The following is a 13,252-nucleotide window of genomic DNA, read 5'->3' on the forward strand; positions in this document are numbered from 1 at the left end:
ATGTTAGGGCCTTTAAAATTTAAATGGGCCAAAAGCCTGTAGGCTTTGATACCAGATTCCAAAAAAATTAAAATTATTTATTGAATTTATGCTGGCAGCATACCAATCCAACCAAAAGGAAACATTTTTTGGTTTAAATTTTGGTGACCAGCTCACTTCACAGTGCTACCAGCAAACCTACATTGTGGTACTGGGGATGGGGGCGCATCATTGTGGTGGTGGGAGACGGACCATGCCATAGACATGCCCCAATTCTACTGGCATAGAAAATCTAACCTCTAATGCTTAAATACAACAGTCAAAAACAAAACAACAAAAAGTGAATGGATATTGGGGATAATTTTGACTTTGTGTGATAGTGTAAAATGGGTGATAGCGAATCAGCAGCCCGTTCGACTTCTCTCCCGGTTTTTATTTCCATTGTGGAATGTACTATGGATGGATTAAATATTTTTACACTAATATCACCAAGTCATTTCTAAGCTGTAAGGACGTTTTAAAGTTATTGTGATATTGAAAATTATATATTAAAACAAATAGTATATTGAAATGATGAAGTTAATGGGCCGGATTTTGCTGCGAAAACAACAGCGAGCCTAACAGCGCTCACCGTTATTTCAGTGCAAATGGAGGAGCAACTTCTGGCGACCGCACAGGCGCAGTTAAACGCGGAAATCCGGAAGTTGCTCTACCAGATGCCCTGCTCCTCCATAAACCTCATGAGAACAGCATCTCGCCAGTTCAAATGAATGGAGCAGAGTGAAGTTCCCGTGCTGACCTGATGGCTACGAATTAATCTCACTTAAAAAAGGTACGTCAAGGCCTTTAAGTCTAAGCACCCTTTTAACGATGTGGTAATTGTTAATGACTGCCAAACAACTTTGGCACTGAACATTAACTTTACAAGCGTGGAGACTCATTCCTTCAGATTTTAATTGTTGTTGGGTAGTTTAAAAAAACATTTTTTTTACTTTTTCTTTCTATCTCTTTTATCTTTCTCTTAATTCAATAATTCTTATCCTCTCTTTATTTTGTTTTCTGTACCTGATTTGACATTGAATTCACTATTCCAACTTACACTTCCTGGTTCTGACGGTTTGCTGCGCATTAGATGCTTTAATCTGATTGGTTAAAGGGATAGTCAGTTGCTTGCCCCATTCACACAGGGTCCCAGCTGCCCTGTAGAGGGCGCCGTTTTGGATTCAATGCCCGAAGAGAGGAACTTGCCTTGAAAAAAAACAAGTAAAATCTATGGACAAATTTAAGTTTACCGAGCAGCGGTCGCCACTCAGAGGAAAATCCAGGCCATTGTATTACACTACATCAAGTTGCAAAATGTTTAATGGTTGTGTTCAGTCAGGAATCAGAATGATAGGCTATTTTACATTGATAGAAAGAAACTAACTACAAACATAGGAATGGCAAGTTTGCAATTCGGATTTGTGCCGGCAGAGTGGCGCCACAGGAATTTTGGCGCCTGTGTAGCCAGAGGGATTAAATATAAACACCTGGAATTTCTGCTGCAACTTCAGCAGAAGACCAGCGGCAACCTGGCGAAACTGGACTTGGGTGTACAGGGCACAATTTCAAAATTTGCAGATGACACAAAACTTGGAAGTGTAATAAACAGTGAGAGGAATAGTAATAGACTTCAAGAGGACATAAACAGGCTGGTGGAATAGGACGACACATGGCAGACAAAATTTAATGCAGAGAAGTGATACATTTTGGCAGGAAGAATGAGGAGAGGCAATATAAACTAAATGGTACAATTCTAAAGGGGGGTGCAGAAAGACCTGGTGGTATTTGTGCACAAATCTTTGAAGGTGGCAGGACAGGTTGAGAAAGTGGTTGAAAAAGCATACGGGATCCTGGGCTTTATAAATAGAGGCATAGAGTACAATAGCAAGGAAATTATGTTGAAACTGTCTAAAACACTGGTTCGGCCACTACTTGAGTATTGTGTCCAATTCTGGGCACCACACTTTAGGAAGGATGTGAAGGCCTTCAAGAGGGTGCAGAAAAGATTTGCTAGAATGATTCCAGTTACATGGATAGACTGGAGAAGCTGGGGTTGTTCTCCTTAGAGCAGAGAAGGTTGAGAGGAGATTTGATAGACGTGTCCAAAATCATGAAGGGTTTAGATAAAGTAAATAAAGAGAAACTGTTCCTATTGGCGGAAGGGTCGAGAACCAGAGAACACAGATTTAAGGTGATTGGTGAAAGAACCAATGGCGACATGAGGAAAAACTTTTTTATGCAGCGAGTAGTTATGATCTGGAATGCGCTGCCTGAAAGGGTGGTGGAAGCAGATTCAATCGTGGCCTTCAAAAAGGAATTGGATAAATACTTGAAGGGAAAAAATATGCAAGGCTATGGGGAAAGAGCGGGGGAAAGGGACTAACCTGATTGCTCTTACAAAGAGCAGGCATGGGCTTGATGGGCCGAATGGCCTCCTTCTGTGCTGTAATGATTCTATGATCTATTCTATGAAATGTCGTAAACCTTTGGTTTCCATCAATTGTTCGCCGAAGTTAGGTTGGCAGATTGGGGAAATCTAACCTAAATTCTAACCTAAAGTCTCAATGTTTATGTTGAAATAAATGGATCAATTAGAGATAGATACTTTGCCTTTCAGAAAGTGTTTGTTGAAGCCCTTTTCAAGATATTTGTGGATAATGTGATGCTCGTGGAGTCAAGAAAGAAATTTTAAATTTGGTCTAATTGGCGAGACATTCGGAAACAAGTAGCAGTTGTCAAAAAAAAGCAAATGTCATGCTAGTTTGAATTGGGTAGTTACGACTAGCAGACAGCCTCAAAGGTCAGCCTCGGGACTTCTGATGCTTAAAATCTGACCTCAGGAAGTGGATTGCAAATAGAAGAGCTGATTTTCTGAGGATATGCTGCTGGCGAGGAGCCTTGCCCACCAGACAAGATTTTCATAGTGTAAGACCAAGGAGTGACCAAACATGGTAAATTATGTCCATTTTTAATCTTTTTATTTTTTTCCCAAATAACCTAATCTATTTATTCTCTTAGAAAAAAAACTGATATAAAAATCTAAATACCTGTTTGATTTTTTTTGGATCCCTTTCAGGAGTTGGAAATTAACAAAAAAAAAGATTGCGATTGGCCAATCAAAAGCGCAAAGTCTAAAGATTGAGGTAGTCGCATCATAGCAAAAACCAGTGAGGAGATGTAATAAGTGGGGTGTTAATAATCATCATTGTCCGATGTATGGTACAAGTGTCAGATGATTAATATGAGAAAAATATTACCTGTTGCAGCTTCACTCTTACCTGTGCAACTTTTATTGTTTGAATTTAATTCAAACCCAGTTTTGCAATTGCATTCATAGCCTCGACTGTGTTCAAATTTATTACGTTCAATGCAGGTCTGTTCACATTGATTTTCTCCATTGCTACATTCATCTAAATCTGAAAGTTTAACAATACATACGAATCAGTTATATGAAAATTCCATTTCTGCAGTGTTTAATTACTGCCATTTGCGTTATTACCAGACGGTTAACTAAAAATGTCTATATAGTAACAAATAACTATTGTGACTCTGGGATCTTTCCCGAGGCTCCAGTGACTGAAAACCCACAGTTTGAAATGTAGCTTTCAGTACCTGCTTGGCTGCACAAATCACAGGATAAACGGCTGGGAGTGGAAATTCTTCTGGGCCCATTTTGGAGCACAGACTCGGCACTGCGCAGCACATGCCCCAACCATACGTGTTTTGCGCGAGCTGCTGGTACCTGTTGTGCCTCCACAGTTAGCTTGTGAATTGAGGATGGCCGCTTGCCTCACTGGTAGTGGCCCGAAGTGAAGTCCATGGAGTGGGGTTGAAGTGGGGGGCGGCGCGATCACAACAATTGTGGAATCGGGGGAGCAATACAGCAATACTGCTCCTCCTGGCTCCACAGAAAGGATTTTTTAAAATAAATTTTATTTTAAAATACACACTAGTCCTCCGAAGGGTGGTTGGTTGCGTTAAGGTTAATGTAATGTAAAAGTTATTGCAAGACAGCTCAAGCGAGCCAAATATAAGCATCTAATAATTCCCTAGATGTGGATAGTTAAATCTCTAGGTGGTTCTTTGACAGGGAATTAGGGGTTTAACTGGTCCTTTTTAGGTAACATAATCTGTAAGGTTTATGGCTTTACCAACTATAGCATTCTTCTTTTTACAGTTAGAACTGTGAATTGTGGCTATCTTGCAAGCCTGGTTAAATAACATCATTTCAATGAATCTGGAAATTAATTTACAATATGTCAATCTAGTTATGAAGTCAATGCTAACTATAAGCATTGATCAGTACATTTCTTGCATGTGTTCCCAAAATAACTTAAAGTGTTACGCACAATTTTCTAAAGTCACATTTGATTATTAATATCAGCCAATCTACAGCTAACTTAAATTATGACATTTAAATAAAAGTTAAGCCAAGGGGGAAACAATTCTGATACTATCTTAATAACAATATTAAGCTATGATGATATAATTAGCTTTGGAACAAGTTGTGACTTATGACATCATAAGTCATAAATCATAGAAGTTTACAGCACAGAAGGAGGCCATTCAGCCCATGATGTCTGTGCTGCTGTTTGCTAGAACAACCCAAGTAATTCCACTACCCCACAGAACCTTTATTACTTTATTATCCCTTCACATACAATGAACCACACCAGCCTATATTTTAAATGAAGGTCAGTAGTCATTCTCCATTAGTTACCTGTACTCTGCTTTATTGTCACTTCTTTACTGGACAAGTTGCCTCTTGTCATAGTTTCCACTGTGATGGTGTAATTACGTCCAGGTCGTAAATTAGAAAACTTAGCAGTTAACTTTTGGTTTGATTGTACAACAAGCTCCTGCTTCTCATTAAACAGTGATGTCAAGCAGATTCTGTATAAAAGCAGGTGTCCCTTTGCTGCTGCCCACGTAACTATTAGAGAGGTGTTTCGGATTCCAGTCGGTGGGAATGTGATATTCGTTACAATTGCTGGCACTACATTAAGCAAAATTGTTCACAAATTAATATCTAACAGCATGGTAATTATAATTTGTACTAGATAGACTAGATTTATGATTATTTAACCAGATAAACAAAATCAAAGTTAAAATAAATGCAACTTAATCATAATTCTGTAAATGTAGACAACACTGATTGCTATATTTGCTCTTCACTTTACCCAAAAGAGTTTTGCTTTTTCAGATCTCATTTTTTATTTGTATGCTTTTATTCATCTATTTTTCTTTATCAAATTTCTCTGCCAATTCTCTTCCCTCCTCACTTGAAGGCATTGACTCTAGGCCCAAAACAACTCATTCTGCTGGCATGAGTACTGTTGTGGGTCTAGTAAAGTCTCCAATCATGCAGGAGTGAAAGGTACTTGACCCCAGAGAGAATTGATTACATTTAAAAAGTTGCACCCTTGGGAACAAAAGAAAAATTGGAGGAATTTTTTTTTTGCGTCCCAGACCTAAGGAACCCAGTATCAGAATAGTTGAGTTCATCTGGCACGATTGGCTGACACACCTTTGATGCCTGCACCGATTATGGAAACAACCCAGTACTTGCGATTTGGGATGGAGTCTATGTTAATAGCCATGGGTAGCTGGGAATCCTGCTCCACCACACTTCCAGCGGTGGAGCAGATACTTTGAAATTGAGCCAGAAAGTATTCAGCGCGCACCTGTCATTATAATTGAATGAATTATGGAACAAATTGAATTAAAGAAAACATTTTAAGCTTGAGTTTATGGTGTATTGATAATATTCGGTTTATCATGCTGAGATATAATTGAGGTTTTTAGTAAATCTTGAGCTAACAGTGTTTAACTGTCCCCTGATGTTCAGCAGTAACATTAGTAATTTATTCATGCACCAATCATTTAAATATAGGATAAAGGGGGCTTAAGAGGAACACCTTAAGTCTGGAAGCATTAGCAATTTGGTAAGTACAAATTAGCTCCTATTTTATAACTTTACCTGTAGTAACATTCAAAGTACGTGTTAGACTTTTGTTGATTTTGTTGATGAAGTGAACGTTGAGTGTATAAGTTTGACCTGGACTTAAATCAACAAAATCACAGGTGTTTTTACTAAAGTTGAAAGTACAAAGAAAAGATCCATCTCCATGTGATGCCTCAATATTATAGCTTCCACACGATTTTAAGGTCTGATCCCACCATTTTAAAGTAAAACTCTTGTTTCTGATGTTTTCTGCTGAAATGGTTCCAAGATCTAAAATAAAATGTAATTAGACAAAAATAGAAATTATGAATAAAGACGTAAATGCATGGACTGACAACACTAAAAAGAAGGCAAGACAGCCAGCCCGGAAAGACTGCACACTAAGGTACTTTAGAAAGTGGTGAATTAAATTGGTTATGTTCTGACTGGTATTTTTAGGGATCATTGGAAACAGTAATAGATGCCGAGGACTGGAGAAGGACAAACATAACAACAGTTTATAAAAAGGGGCATAAAGAAAACTGCAAAGTAATAATCAGTGAGCCTGACATTTGCAGTTAATAAAATATTAGAGGGACTTCTGAAGGAGTGAATAATGGGGCACCTAGAGAAATTAAAGAGAGTCAGCATGGCTTTTTGTCAGGCAGGTTATATCTACCAAACCTATTAGGCTTTCTCAAGGAGTTAGTGGACAAGAGGAACTCAGTAGATGTTATGATGCCGAATATCCAAGATCCTGCTCTGTAGTGGTAACTATGTCAGAACAGAAATGAGATGCGAGTTTCACCCTGCTGGGGTTTCCATGGTCAGGTCATTTATATAAAACAGGTGGGTGCACAGGCCAGTATCAGCGCATCTTAGATGCCAGCTGGGGAGGAAGCGTTTGCCAGCTGCAAATGGGCAAAGCTGACAGGACTGGCTTGAAACATCTAACGAAGCTTGAAATTGGTCCCCTCTATACTTAGGCAGTCATTTCTTTATCAAAGTGTTCCAGGCCATGACCTTAGCCTGCAAAGCTCCTTTGGGCCCCAATTAAGAAATTCCACTCAACTGGTTGCCAGTTTCTTGCCAGTACCGAGTTCAGCAGAGAAGAAGGGTGCAAAGGGAGTTCTAACAAATGATGCAATCCCTCCATTCCTGCTTCCTTTCATATTCCAGTTCACAGGCAGATGGATGAAACTATCGCCCACCCCTACCTGAAGAGGAAACTCCCACAATCTGCTCTTCAGGGTGGAGACTTGACTTTACGGGGTCCTGCTGCATTTCCTGTCTGCACCTGCCGGGATTATTCTTCAGGACCCAACGAAATTCAGGGCTTATAGATTTAAATTTTAGCAGTGCTTTTGTTGCAGTACTCCGCAACAGATTTCTCCATGAAAAGGGAAATAAGGTGATGAGACTAAGGAAAGGGAATAAGCTGTGGGAATATGAGACTATAGGGGTAATTTTGTGAGCCTGTATTCCCAGCGGGGAGCTGCACTCACAGGGACCGTGGGTGGGAGATGCGGCTAAAATATTATGGGTTGATTTTCGACTTGGGTGGACATTGGGTGGGAAGTGGGTGGTGCAATCACATCACCTGTCCATTGTCGCTGGCGGAAGGCCCGATCAATTTTGATGATTGGGCCTCATTATAATAAAATTGACGAGTTTCCAGCAGTAAATGAGCGTTGACAGGTAACTCGGAAGCGGGGGGAGGGGCGGGGGGAGGGGAAGGGAAGGGAAATGCAGCGGCTCCTCTGTGGTGCTGAGCTGGCAGGACACTTTACGGCAGAGGAAGCAGGTGATTGCTGGGGGTTCTGCGGAAGGAATGGCAGTGGGCAGGATGATTATTGAGGGACCGGGGAATCATTCATGCCTTTTCTGGCCTGACAAAAAATAACTTACCGTGAATATTTTCCGAGAGGCTTCCAGTAATCCCTTTAAGGATCGCTGCTTTGGCCACTCTATGTTCTGTTCTACTGGGCGTGTCATGCGCAATGGGCACTCTGATCAGTGGAAGACCAAAGTTGCATTGGCGTCCTAAATACCTTATAGAATCCCAAATTAAATATAGTAATGAGGCTCCCACCTGTTTTGGGTGGGAGCTCTGGCTGCTTAATTAGAGGCCCATTCAAAATACGCACGTTCTCTAAAAAAGATTTTTGTCTCACTGCTACCCCATTCGCACTGAAAAAATGAAGCAGTAGTGAGATGAAAATTGCCCCCTGTAGCTCTGATTCCCTGACCCATCCTGTTTGTGAGTGCAACTCCCTGCTGAGAGCGTGTTTGCCAAATTACACCATATGAATAGTTTTAGACTGCACAGGAGAGAGAGTTAAAGGTTCTGATAGATTCCACAGTGAAGTCATCAGAAAGATAAGGGGGCAGAAGTTAATCTTGGACAGTACACAATACGAGTGGCATCATATCTGCCCCCAGTTATACTCACCACCTGATATTCAGCTCCATTGACTTCAATAGAATTGAATATTGAGCAATAATGCTCGTATAGCACTATCCTCCAGGACAAATTTCTACCCCAAAATTTTTGGGTGAATGGTCATAAGGCAGAGCCTAGGTTCCAGCGGGTAAGAACAGGTTTATAAATAGCTGTGGTTTGGTGTCAACTGGGGTGCTAGAGATATACTAGGGCATCTTTTTTGAACTTTGGCACTGGATAGTTAGGTTGCAAAGGTCTTTTCCATTCCAGTACATTACACTTAAACTGGCAAGAGCCAGGTCCTGTTTGTTGTTTTCCTATTAAGAACATTTGAAATCTCTGTTTATACTTTAGGGTAAAAGGAACACTGCAGATTTCATAATTTCTATACTTTTTCTGTCATAAAATCAAAGAAGGACAAATAATTGACATGATCAGAAATCATATATATGAGAAACATATCCTACAATACCTTGTTCAGTAAACTCAGGGCATGATGCTGTGGTAATTATCGTTTCTGCACTAGTAGGTAGAAAATGTTTAGTAATGACAATAGTGGAGTCAACGGTGGATGTTTCACTGATTGAAGATATAGTACTAAATTGTTGAGAAAATGATGTGAAGGTTGTTGATACTCCGGAAGTTGTCATATTCTGCATGACTGCGTAGAAAAGATTAAGAAAATTCTTTAAACTTAGTCATAATTAAAGCAAACAAACAGCTGGGACAAGGCAGTGCGGTGAATTAACACATTGTGCTTTCATTTCTGGGTCATGTATTGGGTGAAATATTATTCCATGTGCTAGCTCTAAGGGTTTCAATTTGAAATTAATTCAGATAGTGACAATCCGGTTCCTAATGGGTGTGGGAATGCAATACACAGCTACCCCGGAACTCACACAACTGGAACGAAAATCAACTTGGATGCAACTGAAAAGGGGTTCACATAGTACAATTCTAAACAGCAAAAGAGTTTAATAGGTGTGGTCATTAAAGATTTGTTCAAGTTGTATAATTTATGACTGATCCAACATTTTGATCGGAAAATTCCACGGAACTGCTCCTGCTCCACCACAGTAACTTCGTCAGTGACAGTTGCAGATGGTTCTGTTGACCTGCTTTATTCTGACATTAAAGATGATGATGTAGTGGCTGCTAATATTAAGAAAAATTTCAGTTAAAGAAAGCAAAGCTTTTACTGATACAGTTAAAGCTTGAGAAGATCGATAAAGGTAAGATTAATTATATTTTACAACAAATATAGTGCTCTGTAATAAGAATTGTTCTGTAATAAAAAAGTCTAATATTTTAAATTTTTTTTGGGGTGCAACTAGCCATTTTACATTTGATTGCTGCATAGTGTCAGAAAATTTTTCTGCTGCCTTGTCTTTGCTGACTTGCTTTGCCCATGTTGGGGAGGATACGATTCAATGTCTGATATGTAAAATGTCTGTTCAAAGGCAGATTAACACCACTGTTGAAAAAGAGACTATCCATGCGTACAAGAAACACAAGTTAACATGCGGGTACAGCAAGCAGTTAGGAAGGCAAATGGAATGTTGGTCTTTATTGCAAGGGGGTTGGAGTACAAGAGTAAAGAAGTTTTGCTACAATCATACAGGGCTTTAGTGAGATCTCATCTGGAGTACTGTGTACAGTTTTGGTCTTCTTATCTAAGGAAGGATATATTTGCCTTAGAGGCAGTCCAATGAAGGTTCATTAGATTGATTCCTGGGATGAGAGGGTTGTCCTATGAGGAGAGATTGAGTAAAATGGGCCTGTATTCTCTGTAGTTTAGAAGAATGAGAGATGATCTCATAGAAACATAAAAGATTCTGAGGTGGCTTGACAGGGTAGAGGCTGAGATGTTGTTTCCCCTGGCTGTAGAGTTTAGAACTAGGGGGCTTAGTCTCAGGATAAGGGGTGAGCCATTTAAGACTGAGATGAGGAGGAATTTCTTCACTCAGAGGGTTGTGAATCTTTGGAATTCTCTACCCCAAAGGGCTGTGGATGCTCAGTCGTTGAATATATTCAAGGCTGAGATAGATAGATTTTTGGGGTCTAGGGGAACCAAGGGATATGGGAATTGGGCAGGAAAATGGAGTTGAGGTCGAAGATCAGCCATGATCTTATTGAATGGTGGAGCAGGCTCAAGGGGCCATATGGCCTACTCCTGATCCTAATTCTTATGTTCTTATGGTCTTTCATACTCACTCAGGAAGGAAGACGTTATTCATGTGTAAGTGCATTTTGATTTCTGAACAACTTGAAACAACTTAATGTGAATTGCCTGCTCTATCCTAAAAATGATCAGTTGAAGGTAAAAGGCTTACTAACATGCAAATGGGCATGGATCAAGCATCCAGGCAGAGCTCTAGAACCATGGCCCCAAAATTCCTCGGGGTCTGCTCCGCCAGTGCAACTGTGGCGGAGCAGAACCCCCATCTGCCCTTGCCCAAACCCAGAGACCCTTTCCTAAATCTCATGGATGGGGTTATTTGCATAACCAAGGTGGATGCGCTGCACCTGAAAGGGCACTTCAACAGTGCCCACCCCAATTTGCTTGCTAGAAAGCAGAACAGCCTACAGCCACTCTGTCTGAGGTACCCATAGGTCCTTCTGAGCTGAAGGGGAAAAAAAGTCCCTTCAGAGTAAGGTAATCCATTCTGGGATCAATTACCTTTCTCTAGTAAAAGTCTGGGCCCTTTTTAAAGGCCTGCGTGGGATTCACACCAACTCTCAGATGTGAATTCTGCTGGAGTCTACCAAGGGAAACTGAGGAACGTCCCCCAGACACATCTCCTTGACTTGGGAGGCAGACAGAAGGTCCATCCACAGCCTCTTCACTGGAATTTAAAGACCCTGTGGGCAGAATTCAGTCTTTCTGGCCTCCAAAACTTTAAGACCTTTCACTTTAATTGAATAAGCTTTGTTCACTGTAAAAAATACAGTTTGATTTCTTTCAAAGACAAGGAGAGGTGTACCCTGGGCAGTGTGCTGCCAGCTGTTTATTTCTTCTAAGTCCATCAAGACTGAGGCTGGAGATACCATGTTGGTCGACAACCCTCACATATAAATAACGACTTGAATGCTGGCTCAGGTTCAATATAACAATACAGTTAGTAAAGTGTCATGTGTTGTTATTTTTGTACCCGAGGAGGTGGAAGAAACAGGTCTGTTTTGACTTTATGTTATTGTTCAACTTTAACTTTAAAAAAAAATTTGTTCATGGGATGTGGGCATCACTGGCAAGGCCAGCATCTATTGCCCCATCCCAAATTGCCCTTGAGATGGTGGTGGTGAGCTGCCTTCTTGAACCGCTGCAGTCCGTGTGGTGAAGATTCTCCCACAGTATTGTTAAGTAGGGAGTTCCAGGATTTTGACCCAGCGACGATGAAGGAACAGCAATATATTTCCAAGTCGGGATGGTGTGTGACTTGGTGGGGAACATGCAGGTGGTGTTGTTCCCATATGCCTGCTGCCCTTGTTCTTCTAAGTGGTACAGCTAGCGGGTTTTGGAGGTGCTGTCGAAGAAGCCTTGGTGAGTTGCTTCAGTGCATCTTGTAGATGGTACACACTGCAGCCACGGTGCGCCGGTGGTGAAGGGAGTGAATGTTTAGGGTTGTGGATGGGGTGCCAATCAAGCAGGCTGCTTTGTCTTGGATGGTGTCGAGCTTCTTGACTGTTATTGGAGCTGCACTCATCCAGGCAAGTGGAGAGTATTCCATCACACTCCTGACTTGTGCCTTGTAGATGATGGAAAGGCTTTGGGGAGTCAGGAAGTGAGTCACTTGCCGCAGAATACCCAGCCTCTGACCTGCTCTTGTAGCCACAGTATTTATGTGGCTGATTCCAGTTAAGTTTCTGGTCAATGGTGACCCCCAGGATGTTGATGGTGGAGGATTCGGCAATGGTAATGCCGTTGAATGTCAAGGGGAGGTGGTTAGACTCTCTCTTGTTGGAGATGGTCATTGCCTGGCACTTGTCTGTCGCGAATGTTACTTGCCACTTATCAGCCCAAGCCTGGTTGTCTTGCTGCATGCGGGCACGGACTGCTTCGTTACCTGATGGGTTGCGAATGGAACTGAACACTGTGCAATCATCAGCGAACATCCCCATTTCTGACCTTAATGATGGAACGAAGTTCATTGATGAAGCAGCTGAAGATGGTTGGGCCTAGGACATTGCCCTGAGGAACTCCTGGGGCTGAGATGATTGGCCTCCAACAACCACTACCATCTTCCTTTGTGCTACGTATGACTCCAGCCACTGGAGAGTTTTTAATAAGTTTAACTTCTAATTTAAGTCACATGGTCTGAGAGTCTTTATTTTTCTGCTATCTGAAATCTTTTGTCATTTCCAGCAAGCTAATTACAGGTAACATGGGATGGATTTTATCCCTACCTGTCTGGCAGAAATCGGGCGGGCTGTTAAAATTGATCAGATGACTTACCCATCAATGTCCCATCTGAATACTGCAGTGTTCAATTTCAAGCTGCTCTTCTGAGCAGGCAGCATAGGCAAAGGCCAGTAGGGTCCTTCTTTGAATATGCAGAGCGGGGTCCAATGACGTTATCGAACAATGACCATGATTTTAACTCCAACCTGAGTGGGGAAATCATTGCAGCTTTCCCGTCAGGTAAAGTCGATTGAGAAGAAAGCAGGACAGGCCGTTCAAGGTTAGTTTTTTTTATTTTTCTTTGTGGGGTTAGAAGGAACAGAAGTGCTATCTGGGCCGCACAGGGAAAGTGTAACCGTACCCTGCCCCGGACTCCCTTCCCCCACATCCCCCTCCCTTCCATGCCCCAAGACCCCCCTGGAACTATTAGGCACAAAATGTGGAG

The 13,252-nt window shown here is 41.3% G+C and overlaps 1 protein-coding gene across 1 annotated transcript in view; it reads right to left on the reverse strand.

Moving 5' to 3' along the window:
* Positions 1 to 13,252, reverse strand: part of LOC137331107 (uncharacterized) — a 35,220-nt gene that overhangs the window by 12,617 nt on the left and 9,351 nt on the right. Inside the window, exons 11-14 of the mRNA XM_067994712.1 lie at positions 8,881 to 9,069; positions 6,002 to 6,256; positions 4,742 to 5,017; positions 3,300 to 3,437 (exon numbers count right to left, since the gene is read on the reverse strand). Coding sequence (XP_067850813.1) covers positions 3,300 to 3,437; positions 4,742 to 5,017; positions 6,002 to 6,256; positions 8,881 to 9,069 — 858 coding nt within the window. The remainder of the gene's footprint in view (positions 1 to 3,299; positions 3,438 to 4,741; positions 5,018 to 6,001; positions 6,257 to 8,880; positions 9,070 to 13,252) is intronic.

The sequence above is a fragment of the Heptranchias perlo genome, chromosome 13 (genome assembly GCF_035084215.1).
Source record: "Heptranchias perlo isolate sHepPer1 chromosome 13, sHepPer1.hap1, whole genome shotgun sequence".
Lineage (NCBI taxonomy): Eukaryota > Metazoa > Chordata > Chondrichthyes > Hexanchiformes > Hexanchidae > Heptranchias > Heptranchias perlo.